The following is a 24,317-nucleotide window of genomic DNA, read 5'->3' as shown; positions in this document are numbered from 1 at the left end:
TATTGATGTTGATAAAAATCTATATGTAGGGCCATGCATAGTACATACCTTTTAATTCTAACACTCTGGAGGCAGAGGCAAGTGAATTCAACCATACTAGTCTACATAGCAAGTTCCAGTTCAGCCAGGGATATTTTTCTTTTTTTTTTTTTCTTTTTTTTTTTTTTTTTTTTTGGTTTTTCGAGACAGGGTTTCTCTGTGTAGCTTTTTGCGCCTTTCCTGGAACTCACTTGGTAGCCCAGGCTGGCCTCGAACTCACAGAGATCCGCCTGGCTCTGCCTCCCGAGTGCTGGGATTAAAGGCGTGCGCCACCACCGCCCGGCCTCAGCCAGGGATATATAATGAGATGCTGTTGAAAAATTTTTTAAATCTCATGAATAAATTTGACTGTTTTGACTATAATCACCTTTAAAACTCAGTAGAATGTAAGCAGTTGCTGGCAAGTAGATTTAATGATTTCCCCACTTTCCATCCCTGTGCATTCTTTGGTAAAGGATCTATCCAAGTATTTTTTCCATGTTCTTTGTCTTTTTCATGTGTGTGTGGGTGCAATATCTATGTGCGTTTGCATGTATGTGGGTACTCTTTTATGTAGGGATGCACATATATACATGTGGAGGCGTGAGGTTGATGTCAGTTGGGAAACTCACTCAGTTGCTTTCTACTTTTATTCTCTTTTGAGGCAGACTCAATTAATTTAGAGCCTCGCAGAGTCTAGTTAGCCATGTTGCTCCAGGGATTCCCTGTTCCTCCCTTTTGCCTTCCAAGGCTGGAGTTAACAGAAGAGGCACGTTTATGTGGGTTCTGAGATCTAAAGTTTGGTCTTCTTACTTGCATGGCAAGCACTTTAAACCATTGAACCGTCCTAGCTCCCTTTTCCATTTTAAACAGATTTGTTCATATTATTGAGTTGCATTCTTTATATAGTCTCAATGCAGTTCTTTTATAGATAAATGTTTGTTAAACATTTTCTCCCAGTCAAGACCCCATCCTTTCATTTTCTTAGCATCCTGTTTCAAAAAGGAGATAGTTTCCACTGGATAAAATTACTTTATCATTCCTGTGACTTAGGATATATTCTTAATAATCCCAGGCCACAAAGCATTTTCAGTTGTATGTTGAATATAAAATCACAAATTTCAACAAGATACAAGACTCTTTATTTTTATCCTGTATTTCACCTTTATTTTCTTGTTATTTGATAATTTGGCCTATTTAAGTATGTGATCCATTCAAGTTCATTGCTGTAGATAAGGACCAAGGTTTGTTTTAATATGGATTCTTCAGTATTTGTTAAACTACTGTCTTTTCTCTAAAATGTATTTATATGTATGTCTGTGGGCCATGTGTGCCCTTGGCAAAGGGAGAGGGTGTTAAATCATCTGAAACTAGAGTTATAGGCAATTGTGAGCCACTCAGCAAGAGGCCGGGAACCAAATCGGGTCCTCTGGAAGAGCAACAAGTGCCCTTCACCCCTGAGATATCTGTCCAGCCCCAGGCTTATTTCTTTGAACCACCTTGATAACTATTGAAATTTATTTGACTTTATCCAGGTGCATTATCTTCTCATTTAACAAAGACCTTCCTTACTCCATGTGACTATTAACTAAAAGTACATCACTTCTATTTCACAACCATGCTTTTTAGAGAGTTATAGATTTGCTGTTTGACCCTCTTTATTCTTCCTTCTCACACAGCCGTCCTTCTCTGTTTCACTAAGGCAGCTCTCCCAGAATCATCACATGATTCTTTTTTTATTAAATTTTTAAAATTTATTTTGCATACCAACCACAGTTTCCCCTCCTCCTCTCATCCCGATCCCTCCCCCACCTCTCTACCCCCTCCCCATCCACTCCTCAGAAAGAGTAAGGCCCCCATGGGAGTCAACAAAGCATGGCACACTAAGTTGAGGCAGGACCAAGCTCCTCCCCCCTGCATCAAGGCTGAGTGAGGCATCCCAACATAGGGAATAGGTTCCAAAATGCCAGCTTATGTGCCAGGGACAGTTCCTGGTCCCACTGCTAGAGGGCCACAAACAGACCAAGCTATGCAACTATCACCCACATGCAGAGGGCCTAGGTTGGTCCCATGCAAGCTCCCCAGCTGTTGGTCTAGAGTTCCTGAGCTCCCATGAGCTCGGGTTAACTGTTTCTGTGGGTTTCCCCATCATGATCTTGACCCCCTTTGCTCATGTAATCCCTCCTTCTCTTCAACTTGACTCCTGGAGCTTAACCCAGTGCTTGGCTGTCATCACACTATTCTAACATTGGTCCTTAGCTAAAGTGATTCTCTACAGCTTTGACTGAAATAGCATCCTGTTGTCCTTATTTTTCTCTGTGTTGATGTTTGTCCATATGTATCTATGTTGTTAGTTTTTCTTTTGCCTATTTCTTAAATCTCAGCATCTTTAGGATTCTGACCAAAGCCTCTTCTCATTCTTATGAATTCCTTTCTTATTCTCATTTACTCTTTCAGATGAAGAGTTTCAACTTTATATCTGACCTAAATCTTTTGAGATTTGGTTGATGCACATTTCACTATCTACAGGAATAAAACCTTAGTGAAAAAAAAGTATCTTGTATAGGTCTTGTTCACATTTGTATCCCATGTTTAGCACATAGAACATCACAGAAATTTATGACTATTGGTGAACAGATAGATATATGAAAAGCTAATCAAATTTAGCTTTGGTAGGATTATCTTATTATTCTAAGTGTAATACTTTCATTCCATTCTTTTACTAATACCACATACATTTAATGAGTATAACTGGGCACATAAAGAACATTTACTTTATAATCACATAGTTTTGTTTTGTTTTTTTTAACCATGGCTTAGTGTTGCTGTTATAGTTGGTAAGGAGTCTCGGGGGAAAAGGGCAGGAAGGAGATTTTGAGCTGGGTTGGGAAGATTAGAGAGCAAGGGGATATTTTTCCAAATGTTGCAAATACTGTTTCTGATGTGTTTTCTTCCATAATTTTCTACAGAAATGGTCTATGTGAATTGAGAATAAAATATTTACTGTCTCTTAAATTCTCATTGCAGCAAGAAGAAAAATACTTAAAAAACTTAGGTAAAGTTTAAAAAACAGTATATAATAGTGAAAGTCCTAAAATAATTCTCCAGAGTTAAATATAGGAAGCTATAAACTGGATAATCTAGTTTCCTTTAGCCGTAGTATGATACATACTTTTACAATGATCTGCTCACATCAAGGAATATATCTGCTATAATAGGTGTAGAATCGGACTCAAGCTTCTTTAAGGAGAATTTATGGAGGAGTATAAGTTCATTGACGCTCTCAAGGAGCTCACAACTTGAGAGAGACTAGATACACAACCACAACCAATAAATAAACAACAACATATGTGATAAGGTTTAGAATATCCGTTGCAAATTCCTTGGCAAAACAAATAAAAATAGTGTTTGCCAGTGCACATGGTTTTATCCTTGCCTATCACAATAAGCTGTTTGATAAGCATTTAGGGATTTTTTTGTACATGCCTTTTTAATTTGTTCTAGAATATGTAGTTCTTTACATTCTTCTCTCTTTCCTTTCAGTGAACGGTTTCTGGTGAGACTGAACAAGAATGGTGGGCCAAGGAACCCAGAGAAGATAGAACGAATGTGTGCCCTTTTTACAGTATGTGCAAATTCTCTTTCTCTTTATGTGTTGACTCTAAACAAGGGCCTGCTTGTGGATATTGTCACTCTGGAAACAAACATCTTTTCTTATCTCCACTTGTGAGAATAGGGATTGACTTATGTTTCCATCAAGTTTTAATTAAATATTTTTAGAGACCTTCAATTAACAATGATTTTTAATTGAAATTTTATTTTAAAAAATCAAGTACCTCTTACTAATGTAGATTTTATAAGCTATTTCATATGAAATCTCTGATGTCCAAGTCATCCACCAGATCTACAGTTTAGGAGCATTTTAGTAAGTTCATGTAAACTAACCAGTCCTCTTTCAAATACCAAATGGAGGGATTTTTTTCTACTCTCATCTATACTTTACATTTTTCCAAATAACTGTGTTATTGTTCATGGTTTCCACTCATGAAGCCATCATCTCAGAAGGCTTGCCAATCTGCTTATTGAAAACTAAATCTCATAATACTACACTGTCTTTGTTTTCCAAATCAACTTTATTTATTTTTACTAAGTAAAAATTATCCAACTTTATTTGAATTAATTTATTGAAGAAGGAGGAGGAGGAGAAGGAGGAGGAGGAGGAGAAGGAGGAGAAGGAGGAGGAGGAGGAGAAGGAGAAGAAGAAGAAGAAGAAGAAAAGTGTGTCACAGTTTAAAGCACTTGGACCCTTGTAGATTCTTTGTCCTATTTCAGTGATAATTAAGATATATTGAATTCATTAGCTAGGCATAGTTTGCCTATGTTACAACTAGCTAGTTAGGAAGTAGAGGCTGGAGGATTAGCAAGATGCTAGGAAAACCAAAACAGAACAAAGCAAAAATCCTCATTAGCTTAGGAAGGTGTAATAGTTTCACAGTGTTCTTGGCATTACATGTAACCTATGACTACTAGGTGGAGAGATATCTTAAAACTGACTTGATGCAAATGGTATTTATCTGAAGATCTAATATGTGACTTTATTAGAAAGCTAATTATATTTCTTCACCTGATTTCAGATCATTTACTGCAACTTAATCTTTCAAAATGTCAAATGATGGTGCTACAGAATAAGATTCTGCTTTCCCAGGACTAGCTTCACTGAAAACGTTCCATATAGGAAAACAATGCTCCAGCTGTACAGGAAGATTTTCAAATCTAGCTAAGCTCAAATAATGTTTTGTCCATGTCTGAGTTCATCATTGAAACCTCAGGAGATAATGTAAGAAGAAAGAACAGGGAGAGCAAAACCATGACAGTTATTGAGGGAATTAAATAAAAATGGCTAATCTGGAAAGAGCAATACACTCTATTCAGCATCCAACAGAGGAAAGAAAGAATCTAGATTATAGGGAATGGGATTATGTTAACTGAGAACTTTTGAAGTGAGAGTACCCAACTGAGGTCTCTTTGAGACTTCATTTCTAAAACAAAAAGAGAATGTCTCAGTTAAAAAGAGGCTTTTCTAGATCTTGATGCCCTCGTATTTTCTGGCAAAACAAGAGAAATTGTTGATGACTGTTATTTAGATTTGCAAGAGCTAAGTGTATAAGTAAGCTGTTGTTGAATTCTTAGATATGAATGCCTACCCTTTGTCTCTTGAAAAATTAGCTTAATTATGAAGATGTTTGAATGCAATTACAGTAAGTCAAAATTTTTATTTAGCACTTTATTTATATGAGCCCAAAGGCCAAAGCTGTAGCATCACCTGTATAAATAAAAAAATGTGCATAATACTCATGATGTGCTCCTCTTCTACCATAGTGGGAAGGCACAAAGCTGTTAAGTATACTACTGTATAGTTTCCTTTGTAGTACAGCCCTGGATTTTTTTTTTTTTTTTTTTTTTTTTTGGTTTTTCGAGACAGGGTTTCTCTGTGTAGCTTTGTGCCTCTCCTGGAACTCACTCTGTAGCCCAGGCTGGCCTCGAACTCAGAGATCCGCCTGGCTCTGCCTCCTAAGTGCTGGGATTAAAGGCGTGCGCCACCACAGCCCGGCCAGCCCTGGATTTTTTAAAGTTCCCCAGTGTTATTAGAGGAGTATTTACAAAGTTTTAAATAATATTTTTATTAATTCCTTGAGAATTCCATACATGTTGGTTTTTTTCATATTCATCCTCTTTTTATCCTTTTATCATATTCATATCTCCTCCATATTCATACCCTTCCATTCTCTCCCAACTTTGTGTCCTCATTAAGAAAAAATTGAGTCCAATTTGTGCTGCCTAATATACTCTTGGATATGTGGCTGCCCACTGGAGCACTGGTGATAATGATGTTAGACATTGTGAAGTATGGGTTAACACTAATTTAGGCTATGTAGATGTTCGGAACTGTATCTTTGGAAAATGTGTCAAACCTTCTATATACTTCAGGAATATGTAAATTTTAGCCTAAGAATGAGTATAAAATACATGAAAATATTTTATTTCTAATTTCTATTACTTATTGTATTTTTTTTTCTTGGCTTTCCAAGACAAGGTTTCTCTGTGTAACAGCTCTGGCTATCTTGGAACTCACTCTGTAGACCAGGCTGGCCTAAAACTCAGAGATCTGCCTGCCTTTGCCTCCCAAGTGCTGGGATTAAAGGCATATGCCACTACCACCCAACTATTGTATATCTTATTACAATGTTACCTTGAAAATATCATTTAAAATTCCATTTTTATTTTTATTATACTTTTTTAGATTTATTTTATATGTGTGAGCATTTTGCACACATACATATATGCACCATGTGCAAGCCAGGTACTTGTGGAGATCAGAAGAAGGCATTAGATCCCCTGGAACTGGAGTTCCATATGTTTGTAAGCCACCCTGTAGGTGCTGGGAACTGAACTCTATTCTCTGTAAGAACAGCAAATTCTCTTACCCACTGAGCCATCTCTAGCCCCTAAAATTCCATTTTTAAATTAGAGAAATGTGCAAAATGGAGTCCAACACATCCCTTCAATATTAAAAGATAACTTTCATGTAAAAGTTTATCTTTGTAATACCAGAAATACCAATTATGTTACATAATAAATTTTTGTGACTTATTTCATTGTTACTCTTTTTTTAAGAACTTGGCAATAAATTGTAACCATTTAGAATCCAAAACTACAATTTCACCTTTCTGTATTACCTTTTAATGTCTCCCTGGTTCTGTTGTTTGTTCAGAGTTATTCAGCAGGACAGAGCAGGGACTAGAGTAAGATAAGCAACACACAGGATCCCCAGAGTAAGAGCCTCTGTTCATTTTGTACCTTAGGTTACTTGCTTGCTTCACCTTAATTCTAGTCCAATAAAGGCTATAAATCAAGACATGGTGACTCTGCATTATAAGCTAACCCAAAGTCAAAGCCACTCTTTTTTTCCTTCCTTATTAAAAGAGACAAGCATGTGAAACCAAGCAAAAGATGAAAGATGGACAGAAATGGAGCTGAGGGGCTCTTTCCTAGAAAGGAAAACTTGTCTCATGAAAGACAAAGGTCACACCATCAGGCATCACCATATCACAGTAATGGCTAGAAGCAACCTGCAAATGGATAGCCTGATGAAAAATCTGAAACCGAATAGATGATAGATAGATAGATAGATAGATAGATAGATAGATAGATAGATAGATAGATAGATAGATAGATAGATAGATGAAGGAAGGAAGGAAGGAAGGAAGAATATATGAAATATATGTGGAAGTTTTACTATTCCTGATGAAATAGCAAATGTGTTACTTTAAAATGGATTTTAAATGTAAGTATGTTCAGACAGATTTTTGTAATTTTTTTAGTTGGAAAGTTTCTGATTTGGGATTAGGTTTGTTTATTTAAAAGAAGCTCTTTCAAGTTTCTAATAAAATTATTTTCAGGGCTAATAAGATGGCTCAGTAGATAGATGTTATTTGCTGCCAAGCCTGATGACCTGAGTTTGAATTCTAGCTCCCACGTGGTGGAGAAAACTGATTTGTGGAAGTTGTCTTCCGACCTTCATATGCATGCCATGGCACACATGCTCCCTTCCATAAATAACTGAAAAACAAAGACAAAGTATTTTCAGTCTTATAACTTGGTACAGATAATAACAATAAATATCTAAATTTAGACCCAAATCTTTTATCAAGGTTTTGCTAAGATCAAATTAATCTCATTTGCAGGAAATATGGCCAGTGTGTAATAATGACTTGTGGACAGTGGGATGAATGTAAAGTTAGTACAGAATAAATTTTTAGCATGTTAGTCATTAATGAGATTTTAATATTTTGCTGCACTTTATTGCACTGAACGTTTATTTCTTGCATTACAAAATATCTTTGCATGATGACAGAATAACCATGGGTGAAAATATGATTTTCATTGTGAAACTGTGGGGCGTTTACCCAACCACCCCCACAGTTCCCCAGTGTTTTCTTGAGTGCGAGCAGCAGGAAATATTAGATAGGATTTATTGCGGAGAATATCGCGGAGATAAACAGAAAATAAAGGATAGCCTCGAGAGGGCCTGGAACCTATTCCAACGGCTGTCTCTGCCCCAGGGTTTTTAATAGAGACGCCAAGGGGTGGAGCAAAAGACCTCCCCCAGCACAGCCAAGTGCAGACCATCTCAGACACCTGCACTCAGGCCCGTGGTCCTAATCATCCTCTATGCGGACCTGCTGGGTAAAGCCACAAGGAACCTGAGAACGGGCTCCCACAGGTCCCCCTTTCTTTATAAAAAAATAACTATTAATGGCTTACAGCAATCTCTATAGCTGATACACCTCCCAATATGGAAGTAGAGGATGATAAAGATGGCATTTCTCTTTTGAATTAGGTCCAAGGTGACTACAGCAATCTTAGCTGCCTCAAGCCCTTTCTAAGCCAAAACCTCTTAAGGTGACTACAAACTTAAAGAATCCCTTAGCTTCATCATTACCATTAACAGGTTAACATAAATATTGCTATACATAGTCACAATTCTCTCAATCTTACAACTCAAAGCAAACTCTTAACAGAACCATTTGAATTAGCATATATGGTGCTATATATAGTTAACAATTTTCTCTGTCTTACAACTGTAACTCAATCATTTGAATTTTCTTGCTAACAGAACACAGGAAAAACTTCGATGTATTCACATCAAACTTAAATATTCCTTAACTCCACAAAACCAGGGTGCATTAATATCAATAGGGTAAATATAATTTCTGCAAACATAATTCAACCTCATAACTCCTCCTTTTCTTTATAATTTTTTAAACAAAATCTCAAACCTAGTTAGAAGAACCCAAACTCATACAATTCCTACAAACCCATATTGAAAAGCAATCTTCTCAATCTAACCATTAACACTTTAAAAACTTAGCAAAACATCCAAAAGCAGTTTCTTGATAAAACTCTTTACACTTTAAAATTAGTCTCTTAATATACCCCATTTGAATTTCTTACTAACAAAAACATGACATTAATCCACTCAAACAACTTTTGAAATTAGACTAAGGAATATTAATTCTCCCCCTTTTCTTTATAATTTAAGCAAAATCTCAAGCCCAGTTAGAAAACCCAAACTTTTCCGTTTAAACAGTTCCATTTGTAACACAAAACCAGTTCTGTAAGTAATTTCATTTTTACATAAACAGTTCCACAAAACAATTCATGAATCACCAATTAATAAAGCATATATGCATACACAAAACTGCATCTTGATTCTAGGTAGAAATAATAAATTTCTTCATTTAAACAGTTCCATTTTTAACCCAATTCCAGAAAACAGTTCCTAGGTCATTACTATAAGTAAACTCAAAATTGTCCCATTGCAATGAAATCTATTGTTCAGTTCATTAAGTCCTAGAATTCAAATGATAAATTCTGGTACTAGCCTTCCAAATATGAAGAAATCCAGAAACAAAATCTTTCTGTAGTTTTATCTCATTTTAAGTTCAAAAAATTCAAACAAGAAATAAATTCTGATATCAGGCTTTCACTTCAAAATATGAAGAGACGTTTTTCAACCAAAACTTTTTGCAGTTAACAATTTTTATTCAAACAAGCGTCTCTGAACTTATTCTCAAGCCAGAGACCTTTTTAGGTACAGTAGTATTCTAAACCGCACCGTTTTTGATGTTAGCTCAGGTTTTTCTGTGTTGCGTTGATTTTCCACAGATCTCAGCTGCGGATGCCTTGTGCTGGTTCTGGCCTCCGCCATTCTTAGCTTCTTAGCGGCTTTTGGAACTTTCGATACCATTCAGACTGCCTACTTTGCAGTCTGCTGGGACACTAACCTTCTGTGTCTCAGGTTCTTTCATCATATACATTAGGAATAGATTCATATTTAACATTTACACTTTTTAAAGTCACATATAACTTTTTTTGGAAAGCATTTAGACTCACATTCAACATTTACATTTTACAAACTCACATATAACATATTAACATCTACTTATTTATACTCCTTAAGGAAACTATAGAACTACTTTAGCAAATATATTTTTTATTACTTATTCATTCCATCTTCTTATTTAAACTTACATTTACAACTAGCATCTTTACTTCTTACAAGCTTATTACTACATATCTTAAGACTACCTTAAATACTTCTGGCAAGCTTATATTCTTAAAGGAACTCTATAGATCTATTTTACAAACTTATATAGGGCTACCATTAGCATATATCTAATTTAGCAAACACCTAAAGCTTTCTTAACACAGATCTAACAAGAGAATTTTTACAAACTCATATCTTATTTTCATCTTTTTCTATTTCTTACTCTTAATTATTATCACTATATCTATTAGAAAGATTCTCTTTACTAGACAGGAAGTACATACATCATTTCTAAAGTTTAGAAGTTTATAGTCAGCTTTGCTATAAAGCACTGGGATTTAGTGAGTGTTGTTATGGAATTGTGATAGTTGTTGCTAGGGGACTGTAACATCTTCGGGACGAAGCCACACTCCAAAGTTGCCAGTTCTCTCAGCCGTTCCAGACCAGCAGAGATGCACTGTCAACGGTAGACGGTTTTTAACTAGAGGCTGTCCCTTCACCCAAATTCATAGTAGTTCCCCTAAGTGCTTCAATTCAGACAAACGTTTCTATTACAGCAGTATTTTTGGTTTGTTCTACCGAAAAACTTCACTTCACGCTGAGGGCGAAATTACCATATTTAGCTGCTGTAAAGCTCTTCGCCAAATACTGCACAGCTATTAGGTGATATAAAGTATTTTTCTAAAGGAGCACGTAAAGCCACAAGTGGCACAGCTCCGAACTGTATTTAGTATTTTCACCTCTTTAGCTTTAACTCCTGATGTTATTAGCAGCTGTAATATTTAGCATTGATTTCTTATAAGGAACTTTCAGGTGAAGCAACTCTTGTAAGACAGCTAGATTTTTTGAAGTTTGTTTCCCATCTATAAAGCAGTCATTTCTTTTTGAATGCCTGTTTGTCTCCTTATTAGATTTGCAAAGGAATTGCTCATTGCAGTTTGTTCAAAAGGCAAAGAACTTTTAATTTCAACATAAGTTTCTTCATATCTAAGACAACGTTCAGTGTATAAACTGCTTTCAAGGATTTTAAAGTGGCTTGTTTGCTCTTAAAGGTAGCTTTTTATCTGATCTGAGTTCTCAAGAGGCAAGATTAAGCTTTCTAGCATTGCTTTGAGAAGAAACTTCATTCTGAGCTGAAAAGTTTTTGAACAGTATCACCATCTTTAGCTGAAATACTACGTTTCCCAGAATGCATTTCCCTTATATCAGTCCCTTATTGCAAGCTAGCTTTTGGACTTCATTTCCCATAGTTCTTTTTGGGTCTGAGAGTCAACTTCTAAGTTCTTTTTTATCAGACTTGCTTACAACTTCTTGCCTGGGAGGTTTGAACAAAGTTTTTTGCTTTTGCAATGGAAGATTTGAACAAGCATTTTACATTTTCAGCTATGGCACATTGGGAGATTACTCTCTCCTCAGCTGGCGTCAACAGGTGTCTCTCCTTCATTTGACACTGGCCCCCAAATCAGAACTGTACCTGCCTCGTTAGCGCGCATTGAGGTGGGCAATTTCTGATAGCAACTTTCCTCGGGGCTTGTGTTTGTCTTAGCCAGTCAGTGAAAAACAAGATCATTTACAACAGCTTTTCCATAGCTCCTTCAGAGATTTTTCTCCCACTGATCTCATTTTGCTTGTTCCTCCCCCCCCCCCCCCCCCCAGATGCAGAGCTTCAGGTATCTGTCTGTGGCTCTGTTCCTCTGCTAGCTGCTTTTGGAGGTAGGGGCTTTTTTTCTCCCCCCGAATCTTCCTCAAATTCTAGCAGCTTTTCACAGGCCATGTATTTTCTGGGGAGGAATATGTCCCTTCTGTTTCTTGGGAGTCTTTTTCCCAGATAGTTCCCAGTTTGGTCTCAGTTTATCCCCCCTCTACCCCAGAAACAGTTTGACACTACAGTGGTGACTTTCCCTGCTACTGAAGGTAGGGGTTTTTTGTCCGTTTCTGTTTTCAGGGTCTGTGTGGTTTGAGTACAGACTGAAAATTTAACAAGGGAGGTTTTTGCCATCTCTAAACTCCCATTAGGACAGGTGTTTTTTCCCTCAGGCCTTCACCTGGCCCAGTCCCCCAGTGGGTTGTGTTTGCTTGTCTGGGTGCTCAAGGACAGAGCTTATGCCAGAGGCAATCACCCCTTCCGGCTACACTCCCTCTTCTCACCCGAGTCAGTTGAAACAAAGCTTTTCTCAAAGAGGTGCTTTCTCTGACAGAAAAGAAAGCTTTACTCCTGGATAGTTCTGTTCTGCCCTGGCTGGGCTCTTTCCCCAGACAGCATTCTGACTCAGCAACACAACTGCTTCAGACACAGTTCAGCTTTACTGTTTTCCCAGAAAGGTCCTTACTCTGATAGGAAAGCTTTTTCTCAGATTTTTTTCAGCTGTGGACCTATCAACCCGGGACTTGTAGGAAAGTGGACAACTGTGCCGTTCCCACTGGCTTTAGCTTTGGTTGTTCATTAGCAATCTTCTCCTGGGTCCTGCACCTTCCTGCCTCAGCTCTGTGCTCCAGGAAGTTTACAACTGCAGGAACCCTAGTATCCCCGAAATGCACTCCAACTCAGAGACTCTGGCCAGTCGCCTCTGGGTTTTTGGTCAGAAGCAATAATACAATGCTTCAGGGGATCTTTGTGTTAGGAAGATTAGAAGCACTTTTTCATTCTGAAATGCTCACTCAGAAACAAAACCCTTGTTGCCTCAGCTGGGCATAACTGAAAAGCTTGGCTTTTTTTTTTTTTTTTTTTTTTTTTTTTGCTTTTCTCAGGTAAGGTTTCCTGCCCTTTTGGGCTCTCTGTAGCTCTTTACCCACACTCTCCCAAGCGTTTCCCTCAGGGTACTCTGACCCACTGTCTTTTACCAGCTTGAAGAAACAGCTTAGAAGAGGTTTTTAGGAACTTGTCCCTGCCTCCTGCATTGCAGGGAGGATTTTTAAAGCTTGAAAGACAGAACTTAGAGGTTTTGCTGTCTTAAGAGGTTTGTTTTCCCTTAGAGCTAATCACAGTTGGTCCCCATACTAATATCTTCAGGTGATTCTAATTTTTGTCCTTTTGAGAGAGAAAGTTTAAGGCTTTAGTTTTTAAGTTTGAGAGCTTTTAGTTTGAGAAAGATTAAGGCTTTTTAGAGATTTTTCCCCCAAATTTTCCAAGAAAAGCTTTTAGTTTAAGAGAAAGATTTTTTTCCCCCAAGAGAAAGACCAACTTTTCCCAAAACTTCCCAACTTTAAACTTTTTGGCTTCTTACACCCCCATTTTTGCCTCAGGGAGAAATCACTTTCTCCTGCCGCTTGGACTTAGCATTTCAGCTGTCTCCAGGTCAAAAGCTTCCATAGGAAACTTTTTCTTCCCCATAAGCTCAGAGAAGAGCTTTACTACTACCCATAAAGCCCAAAGAAAGATTTTCCCCCCAGTTTGCATTCATAGCCCCCAAAGTTAGAAAATTGAAGAGTTTTTCTGTCTAGTTGCCTTACTTATTTTTTCCTACACAATCTTACACTTCTAAGTTTTTCCTAAACTATTACTACGCTACACCTTATACTTATTTTTCACAGATAGAAATTGAGAAAGGGATAGAAGATAGGAAGTTTTGACAGAAGAGAATTTCGCTGCAGCATCGGACATCCTTCCAGTCCGTTTTCCTTTTCTCTCGAGGATAAAACCCCTGCCTCTCAATATATATAAAAAATATATATTTTCCATAACACCGGCATGCCTTATCCACTGGCAGGGCTGACTCAGCACTTTCGCCAAAAACTGTGTAATAAAACTATTGTTTTCCTTTATCTTTAGTCCCTATTACTTTGTCTTTAGTTCCTGTTCATTTGTCTTTAGTCCCCCCTATTTTTAGTCCCTCTTTTAGTCCCCTCTTTTTTTTTCTTTAGTCCCTTTTTTTTTTTCCTTTGGTCCCTGTTCATGGCGCCATTCTGTGGGGCGTTTACCCAACCCACAGTTCCCCAGTGTTTTCTTGAGTGCGAGCAACAGGAAATATTAGATAGAAGGATTTATTGCGGAGAATATCGCGGAGATAAACAGATAGAAAATAAAGGATAGCCTCAAGAGGGCCTGGAACCTATTCCAACGGGCCCCGACTGTCTCTGCCCCAGGGTTTTTATAGAGACGCCAAGGGGTGGAGCAAAAGACCTCCTCCCCCAGCACAGCCAAGTGCAGACCATCTCAGACACCTGCACTCAGGCCCGTGGTCCTAATCATCCTCTATGCGGACCTGCTGGGTAAAGCCACAAGGAACCCGAGAACGGGCTCCCACATGAAACTTTTGTAGATACTTGATTTATTAGGTGATCTAATTGAGAGCTAGAATAATACTATCAATAAAATAAAATTTCAGCCGCGCGGTGGTGGCGCACGCCTTTAATCCCAGCACTCGGAAGGCAGAGCCAGGCGGATCTCTGTGAGTTCGAGGCCAGCCTGGTCTACAAAGTGAGTTCCAAGGAAAGGCGCAAAGCTACACAGAGAAACCCTGTCTCGAAAAACAAAAAATAAAATAAAATAAAATAAAATAAAATTTCAAAGTAGTATGTTATTCAAATTTTCACTATATATATTTTAACAGTTTTTATTTTAATAAAAATTTTCATGCAATTTTGATTATATTTCCTCTTCCCCAGATAGTCCCAAGATCCTTTCCACCTTCCTACCCACCCAACTCATGTTCTTTCTCTCTCAAAAAAAAAAGAAAAAAGGAAATTAAAATTTAAAAAAACAGTAAGACAAAAAATAATGAAACAAAATGAAACAAAAATCCCCCCTACATGCACACAAACATGGAGTCTGTTTTGTGCTGGCCAGCTACTCTTGGGCATGGAACCTGCCCTGGAGTGTGTTTGTATACCCAGTGATACTCCATTGAAGGATACTGATTTTTCTCTTCCCTAGCAGGTTTCACGTGTAAATAGCTTCTTAGTTAGAAGTGGAACTTTGTGTCCACTTCCCCTTCTGGAGTTTTGTGTAGTTTGAACCTGTGCAGGTTTTATAGGTGCTGTCACAGTCTCTGTGAGTAAGTTCGTATGTACATCAGTTCTGTTGTTTTTGGAAGATACTGTTTCCTTGGTGTCATCTACCACATCTGGCTTTTACAATCTTTCCTCCTTCTCTTTAGAATAGATCCCTGAGCCTTGAGGAGAAGGGCTTGACAAAGGCATCCCATTTAGAATGAGTCCTCCAAAGTATCTCATTCTTTGCACACTGTTCAGTTGTGGGTCTCTGTATCAGTTCCCATCTACTGTAAGAAGAAGCGTCTCTGATGAGGGTTGAGCAAGGCACTGATCTATGAGTATAGCAATATGTCATTATGAATAATTGTATTGCTGTGTTCCTGTAGCAGAATAATAGTAGGTTGTCCTCTAGTGCCCATGACTTACCTAGTCTCAGGTTCCTGGTCATTTGAGCCACCTCTCAAATGGTCTGGTATGAAATCTACTCATGGAGTGAACCTTAAATCCAATCAGAAAGTAGTTGATTACTCCTAACATTTGTGCCACTATTGTACCAGTATATCTTGCAGGCAGGTTGCTGTTTTAGGTCATAGGTTTTGTACCTGGTTTTTACTGGTGATTACTTTTGCCTTCCAGTAGTATGTAGAGTACCTTCCAGCATCATGAACGCTAGTCAGTAGGGGTTAAACTTCTAGTTGAGCGCTAGCTCAATTTTTCATTGTTCGGTGGCATAAGTAGTATTTTCAATAATAGGACCTCTCCTCTGTATAAATATTGTATTCATTAAATGTGGTGTTCTATAAATCCCTTCTCTCACCTGTAATATATACTAAAAGCAAACTATTACGAAGTTCAAATGAAATTTGAATGAAATAAAATTTATCACCATTTTCTGTGCATTATTTGCCTAGATTTATTTATTCTTTTTCTTTCCTTAGGATCTGAGCAGCAAAGACATGAAGAGAGATTTATACATAGTTGCCCATGTGATCCGAATAGGTATTGTTCACCTTACTTGTTCTCATGATTAACACTGGTCAAACTTAGGAAAAGTATACATCTGAACTTTGTCTTTCCTGCTATTTCAGGTCTCAGGATTAGAATCTAGCTTTTTTATTTGTTTGTTTTGTTTTGTTTTTTGCTTTACCTTTAATCTCAGCTGCTGCAGTAGCTGGAAGCAAATAAATACATGTTTTCCCCATTTCAAATCTTCTGTTCCCTCTTTACTTTTGAACCCACACTTTGTATTTTAAGTGATCTGCTTTTTTATATTCCTCCTGTTAAATTGCCTGCATCTGTATATGTCTTTTTCCTCCAGAGTGCTCACAGAGTTATTTAAATGCCAATTGAACAGGTAGCACATGCCCTTTGTTATAGTTTCTGTCCAAAATTAGGCACCTGTGCCATTTCCCACAAAATTAGAGTTAATGTCACCACTACAGAAGATGAGTAACCTCTCATTTCTACTCAAACTGAGATGAAAGAAAGTGACTTTTCTCTACTGTTCCATTGTTGGATTGTCCATACATATTTTAGTGATATAACTAATCAAGTTTTCCTTTATAGTTTCAATTCTAGAATGTGGTGTATAATTTTGTCAAAAATATGTTTACTCCTTTGACAATATAACAACTATTTTGCCCTACTTCATATAGCATTTGTTGAAATTGCAGCTTTTGCAAGTGCTTGTATCACTATTGGCACAGCCTTACTCACTTGGAGGAATAAGCAGCCACCCATAACTAAGATTTCTCTCACTCCCACAGTGGCTCATCAGCACCTTTGGCATTAGAATTTGGTTAGAGGAAGAACACAATGTCCTCTTTACCTGTGAATATATGGTTTATGAGTGCAGCTAAAAATACTGAACTTTTATAATTAAATGGCCATCAAATTTAAATCTTATCAGCACGCTGATTTTTTTTAAAGAAATTCATCAAGTCATCCTTATTTTCATTTAATTAATAAATGTACTGTTGGGGTTAATTGACCAAATGTGACACATTTGGTGTGACACAGAAAAAAGGCTTTGGCCAGAGGCTAATTTGGTGTTCTCCTCCAAGATATCCTTAGATGACTCGTGTTAGCTCTTTATTGTTCTTAGAGGATTGTTTAGGTACCTGTAGCTTTGGTGTCACTGGATGATAATTAGAAGGTGCTAGAAGAGGCGCATTGGAGTTCTTTGTCTGATTGGTGTTTTTTGCTATTCCCAAGGCCGGATGCTCCTGAATGACTCCAAAAAGGGTCCTGCTCACCTGCATTACAGGCGACCATATGGCTGTGCAGTATTAAGCATTTTGGATGTTCTGCAGTCACTTACAGAATTAAAAGAAGAAAAGGATTTTGTTCTTAAAGTTTACACGTGAGTAATAATGCCTATCAGGAATAATGATGATTTGTAGCATGCCCTGAGAGCAACAGTTCTCAAGCCTTATGAACATAGACTGACCATAATGCAGCATAGGGAAGTTGGTGGAAATGCAAAGACTTTGATCTAAGGTTTTAAAGGCTTAGGCATTTTTATTTATTTATTTATTTATTTTGGTTTTTCGAGACAGGGTTTCTCTGTGTAGCTTTGCGCCTTTCCTGGGACTCACTTGGTAGCCCAGGCTGGCCTCGAACTCACAGAGATCCGCCTGGCTCTGCCTCCCGAGTGCTGGGATTAAAGGCGTGCGCCACCACCGCCCGGCTGGCATTTTTATTTTTAATAAATTTCCTAGGTACCAAAACATCTGAATTTAGGACCTTCTATCCTAAAGTAAAAATCTGATAGTATACATTTCTTGTTCACACTATAATAGTCATTTCCTCTGTAGAACAAGCCAACTTTATTATATATTTTCAGAAAAGGTAATAATATAATTTCTCATGTATCTTAGATACAAAATTCTGTATTTAGTGCTTGTCCAACAGTTACTGCTGCTGAGCTAGCCAAGAATTCAGTTTACTTAAAAGAATTATGAATCAGGTTACGATGTATTTCAAGAAAAAAGTCAAAAGTTTTGAGGAGCCAAGATTTTATTCTTTTCTTCTGCTACCACAGATATCTTATGCCACATCTGGCATGGCATGGAACCACTTTTTGTATTCTTCAACCAGGGGATCTGCCGTATAGATGCATTTCATCTCTTCATGGTCCTTGTTCAACAGTAGGAAAGAGAAAAGGAACTGATAAAAGAAACAGAACATGGCTGTATAGTCTGTCTTTGCTTATAGGGAATCCATAAATAAATACTTGCCTTAAAAATGATTAGTGGTGGCTGGGCGGTGGTGGCGCACGCCTTTAATCCCAGCACTCAGGAGGCAGAGGCAGGCGGATCTCTGTGAGTTCGAGGCCAGCCTGGACTACCAAGTGAGTTCCAGGACAGGCTCCAAAGCTACACAGAGAAACCCTGTCTCGAAAAACCAAAAAAAAAAAAAAAAAAAAAAAAAAAAAAAAGAGAGAGAGAGAGAGAGAGAGAGAAATGATTAGTGGTGAATTTAGCGAGTTTTTGCTTTTGAGACATTCAGTAGTTCCAGCTGGCCTAGAATTCACTGTGCATCCCATGCTGGCCTCTCGCTCATGATGATCCTCCTATTTCAGCTTCCTGCATTCTGGGATTGCAGTCATGAGTGACTATGCCCAGCTTTAATGAGTTTTTAATAACTAGTGTATCTCTGATAATTGTTAATATTTATCTTATTTTATGTGTATGAATGCGTTGCCTGCATATATGTAAGTATACCATAGTATGCCTGGTGTTTGCAGAGGTCAGAAGAGGGCTTTGGATCCCCTGGAATTGGAGTTATGGATGGTTGTAAGCCACCATGTGGTTGCTGAGAATCAAACCCAGGTCCTTTACAAGAATAGCCAGTGCTCTTAACTGCAGGCCCTATTTCTGATAATTTTTTGCTAGAAACTAGTCCTCTGTTAGCTTTAACATAGTACCATTTTCCAAAATTAAGTCAAATACTATCAGTCATTGTATTAATACAGTTTTAACATAATATTGCATGTACATTTTCCTGTATTATCTGTTCTGTCTGGTTCAGATGTGGAATGAGCTTAATTTACAGTTACACTTAATTTAGGACTTTCTATAATCAAGTACATTTGATGAATTTCAAAATAAAAGTCCAGACATATTTTTATGTATTTTTCTTCAGCTCTGTTTGGTTGAGATGTAGAATTTATGGGTGAAGAGCTTTCATGGTAGTAGTCATTTACAATGAAAAGATTGTCTCACTTCTTCTTTAGTGTATGAGTTAGAGTTTCTAAAAATACTGTTTCCTCTTTGATGAGGGGTAAAGCCTGCTTCTTCATATACTTTCCCTTCAAAAGGAGTAAACAGAAATCCAAAGATCATTGTTCTCATCTTACCCCATTAAATTCTTTCCATTGGCAAAGGGCTGAAGGGTAGTACAAAGGTGGTGTATCTATGTAGCAGCTAATCCTTGCTTTCGAGCAAAATCTCATTGCAGATAAAAGGAACTTCTTGCACTACTTCGCTTCTGAAATCTTGTTAGGCTTATTTGCCTAATTGCCCCTAAACGACTGCTTTTAGTACCAATGTGCCACTTTACAAGAAGTGGGATTCATGCATAGTATTTTTTTAGCTCTGTCCTACAGGCTGTGTCTGTTCTAACAGTCCAGAGAAAGTTTGTGTTTATAGAAAGGAATAGTTGTTTTTCATTTTGAAGGAGTAACAAAGTTTAAATGTAGGATGACTTTTCCACTTGAAGAGGTTAGTAAGACTTTCAAACAGATTCCCAAATGTAGGTTTGTGAAGTTGATTTTTCATGCAGTTTGGAATCCTTCCTGGATTAATAACTTAAATCCATATCATCTCATTGAACCTAGCTGTCAGAAGCCATATTTTTAGTACCTTTCAGGTAATGTGTTTGTTGGTTCAATTAAATTGTAAACCTAAAGGCTTTACTAATCTCTATTAATAGTGCTTTAGCCTTTGCTAGGATAAAATTTTCTAAGTATGAAAACCTGTTCTACAGACTTAATTGACAAAAATTACCTCTTTAGTTGATGACTTTCTCATTTTTTTTTATTATTCAGAGTCAACTTTTACTAGAGAAGCTTCAAACTTCTGCCTGTCTCTGCCAAGGCCACTACTGTACATCATAGTATTTTTAAATACCATATGTGTGTGTGGCAAGAGACCACATCCTTTTAAGAAAATGGTAACGAAACAGACATGAAAACTAGGTTGTTTGCTAAATCAAATGTCTTAAAACTATAAATAAATAACCATCATATGCATTTCCTTATACTACAAATATAGTATGTCTCATTGCCTAGAGGAACAAAGGGTCACAGCAGGACCAAGCATGTTGTCAGGCTTTAGGAAACTAAAGAAGAGGAGTACCAGGCTAAAGCCAACGTTTGGAAGGGATGAGTATCCATAAGTAATGTATGTGAACAAATACAAGAAGATTTTTGAGTACATGATGACCACTGTCTAATTTCACAATAACAAAAGTTTAAGTAAACATTTATAAAGGGACTTTAATAAAATAAATATTATTGATATATTAAATTCGTAATTTAGATTATATTTTATATTGTTATATAAATATTTATTATAAATTATGTATTATCTCATACTCTGTCAAATTGAGTATTGCTTATTCTCCATTCTCATATTTTATGAAAAAAATTCCATGAATTCATCATATTTAGCCATGCCATCATGGCTTTGTTATCAATAGAGCCACTTTCTGCATTAACTGATAAGATTTTTTAAGGAACATAATTTTTGCTCCCATTGGGCTACTTTTTTATATATCCTGTGATTCCTTAATGATGCTCTGTCACCAGAAATTCATTCTGAAACACAGCTAGTTATTTGTTAATTGAACTGTTATTGGTGGTGGGAGTGGTTGTTTTAAGTCCATGCATGTGAATCTACAATATAGTTACTATCTTTTCTGCTTTTAAAGTGATTTGAGAATGGATATGGATTTTGAATGAGAATAGATGAGAATGAGTGAGAGTTTTAAGTAGACACACATATGCACAAACACTTAACACACAGACACTTAACATACACAAGTGGGATTGCTGAGTCATGTGAGAGCATCAGTTTTAGGGTTTTTTTGATGAACCTCCATACTGGTTTCTGTAACAGCTATACCAATTGACATTTCCACCAAAAATGTATGAAGGTTCCCCTTTTCTGTACACCACCAACACATGTTATCTCTCATGTTTGGATTGTAGACTCTGTAGCCTATATAAACTGATACTTCATGATGGTTTTGGCAACTTTTCATATATCTTCCCACTTGTGTGGGTTTTTTTTTTCATATATGTCTATTTAGGCCCTAGCCAATTTTTTTAATCATTAATGTTTATAAAATATTTTATTTGTGTACATATTTTGTATTCATGTAAATATGTGTAACACATGTGTGCCTGGTGCCTCTGAAGGTCAGAAGAGGGCATAGAATCCAGTTGATTGTGAGTCAGTTTGATTCTGAGAATCAAACTTGGTCCTCTGGAAAAGCAACAACCACTCTTAACTGATGAGTCATTTCTCAAGCCCCTATTATTAATTTTTTAATTAGCATGCAAAATAATGGACTTCATATGACATCCTCATACATACATATTATTTTTTCATCTTCATATTGTTCCTTCATTATACCCCCTTTATCTTTCTTTCCCTCTCCCACGGGTCTCTTTCCCTTCTCCAAAGAGTCCTTTGAATTCATTTATGTCGTGTGTGTGTGTGTGTGTGTGTGTGTGTGTGTGTGTGTGTGTGTGTGCATGAGTGTGCACACCCACCCCACATAATTCCTAATACCTAAAGTACTCTGAGATGATCACATAAAATATCATGTGTTTTTATTAGCAATGTCAATATAGATTTATTTAATTCTCTGTACTCTAAATGAGCTTCAGCATCTTACACATGAGAATATGATCACACTGAAAGGACTGGTATAAGCACAAGACAACCCAAGACCAAGTTCTCAGCACAGTGCTTTCCAGAGGGACAGAGGGCAAGGAATAGGAGACAAAGGCAGGAAACAGAGGACTAGGGAGAAGGGGAAAGGAACAAAAGAGAGGGAATAAGGGTACCCCAAAGGACTGTCTCTTGATAGAGAGGAGACAGACGTGGCTCCTAGGTAAATGGCAGTTTATAAAGGTAAAAATGGAAACACCATGTCAGGATGAGGTGTTTGATTTTGATTGGACAGGGTTAATTAGGTTATCCCAAAGGGGACTTTCGATTGCTGGACTCTAATATTTTGATAGTTGGACCTTGGTAGTCAGCCTCAGTGGGTAGAAGTGCCCAAATAAGGGAATAGACCTTGATGACTAGCTTTAGGAATGCAATCTAATGGGTTTTTGTTTTTGTTTGTTTGTTTGTTTGTTTGTTTGTTTTTAAGCAAAGAAGAAGGAATAGGGGAAGGGCAAGACCTGCCAGAGCCATGTTTGCCATGCTCAGGCCTACTAGAATTCCTTCATACGCTATAGTTAAGTGACTCAGCAAGTTAACCTCCTTTCTTAAAAGAACAAGAGAATGATAATGCTCATATTTTGATTATAAAATTAGTATTTTTACCCTCCAAGAATTAAAACAGAACTACCATTTGTTCCAGCAGTCCAGTTATTAGATATGTATCTAAAAGAAATGAAATCATTATGTCAGGAGACATCTAAACTCTTAGGTTTATTGCAGCATTATTCACAGTAAACAAAAAATGGAGACATTCTAACTGTCTTCCAGTAAGGATTGGATGAAAAAAATGTTGTACCTATATATAATGGACTACTTTTATCCTCTATGACAACAATGAGGGAACTAGAAATCATCATGTTAAATAAAATAAGCTAGACATAGAAATGCATGGTAACATGATATCACTCACATATGGAATCTTACAAATGAATCTTGTAGAAGTGAGAATGATGGTTACTAGAAGCTGAGGAGTTGGGAAGATGAAGGAATGGGGACAATTTAATTTATTAATAGGTACTATTACAGTTAGATGAGAACTAGAAGTTCTGGTGTGCCATAGTCTAGTAGTAAGACAATAATGTACATTTCAAATAACTTGAAAAAAAGGATTCTGAGTTTTCACTATAAAGAAATGCTAGGATTAGTCAGATAGCTCAGTTGGTAAACTGCTTTCTTTGCAAGTGTGAGGATCTAAGTTCTACTGTCAGTATCCCCACCAAAAAATTGGACTTGATGCCATGTTATTATAATCTCAGCATTGGAGAGTTAGAGACAGGCAGATCCCTGGTGCTCACCTGCTAATCAGCTTAACCTACATGGCAAGTTCCAAGCCAGCACAAGACCCAACAACAACAAACAAGATGAATAGCACCGGAGAATAATAAAGATTGAATTATGGCCTCCCCACACACATGTGCACATACCTACATAGATGTGTATGAAGATTCATATACACACAAACACACATACACACACATACATACACACACACACACACACACACACACACACACACACACACACACACACGTTGAATGTGGCCGAAAATGTAGCTCAATGGTAGCATGTGTGAGGCCCTGGGTTTGATTCCAGTACCACCACTGCCCCCAAAAAGTAAGGTTTGGGTAAGTAGATGTTTAACCTTAGTTAGTCATTGCCCAATGTGTACATGTATGGAAATATTACATAGCACCCCATTAATGGATGTAATTTCTATGTTTCATGTATCTTACATATTTTATGTAAAGACAATGTTTTAGTTAGAGTTTGTACTGCTGTGAAGAGACACCATGGCCAGGGCAACTCTTATAAAGGAAAACATTTCATTGGAGTGGCTTGCTTACAGTTCAGAGGTTTAGTCCATTGTCATCATGGCAGGAAGCAAGGCAGCGTGCAGACAGATGTAGTACTGGTGCTAGAGTACTTCCATCTTGATACAAAGGCAGTAGGAAGTGAACTGAGATACTGGGCAGTATCTTGAGTATATATGAGAGGTCAAAGCCTGCCTCTACAGTGACACACTTCCTCCAACAAGACCACACCTACTCCAGCAAAGCCACACCTTTTATTAATGCCACTCCTTTTGGGGGCCATTTTCCTTCAAACTACCACAACAATTTAATTTTTAAAAAATAGTATTTTGTTTAACCTAAAATGATTCTTAAAAAGCAATAACAAAAATGCTAAGGGTAATAACCATATCATAAACTTTATAAAATATGCTATTTTCAAAGTATCATTCTTTATAATCAACAGTTTGTTCTTATTGATGTTGAATTCTGTTTCTTACTTAG

The 24,317-nt window shown here is 37.2% G+C and overlaps 1 protein-coding gene across 14 annotated transcripts in view; it reads left to right on the top strand.

The window, feature by feature from the left end:
* The window catches only part of Dock3 (dedicator of cytokinesis 3), a 377,571-nt gene that overhangs the window by 211,126 nt on the left and 142,128 nt on the right, over window positions 1-24,317 (top strand). For all 14 annotated transcript variants that reach the window (XM_052719644.1, XM_052719626.1, XM_052719604.1 and 11 more), the window contains 3 exons: window positions 3,562-3,643; window positions 16,000-16,060; window positions 17,276-17,423. In XM_052719644.1, the coding sequence (XP_052575604.1) occupies window positions 3,562-3,643; window positions 16,000-16,060; window positions 17,276-17,423 (291 nt within the window). The remainder of the gene's footprint in view (window positions 1-3,561; window positions 3,644-15,999; window positions 16,061-17,275; window positions 17,424-24,317) is intronic.

This window comes from Peromyscus californicus, unplaced genomic scaffold (genome assembly GCF_007827085.1).
Source record: "Peromyscus californicus insignis strain IS unplaced genomic scaffold, ASM782708v3 Scaffold_11__1_contigs__length_118956290, whole genome shotgun sequence".
NCBI classification, from domain to species: Eukaryota; Metazoa; Chordata; class Mammalia; order Rodentia; family Cricetidae; genus Peromyscus; species Peromyscus californicus.
The sequence above is the reverse complement of the archived record's forward strand: the minus strand, read 5'-3'. Positions and strand labels throughout refer to the sequence as shown.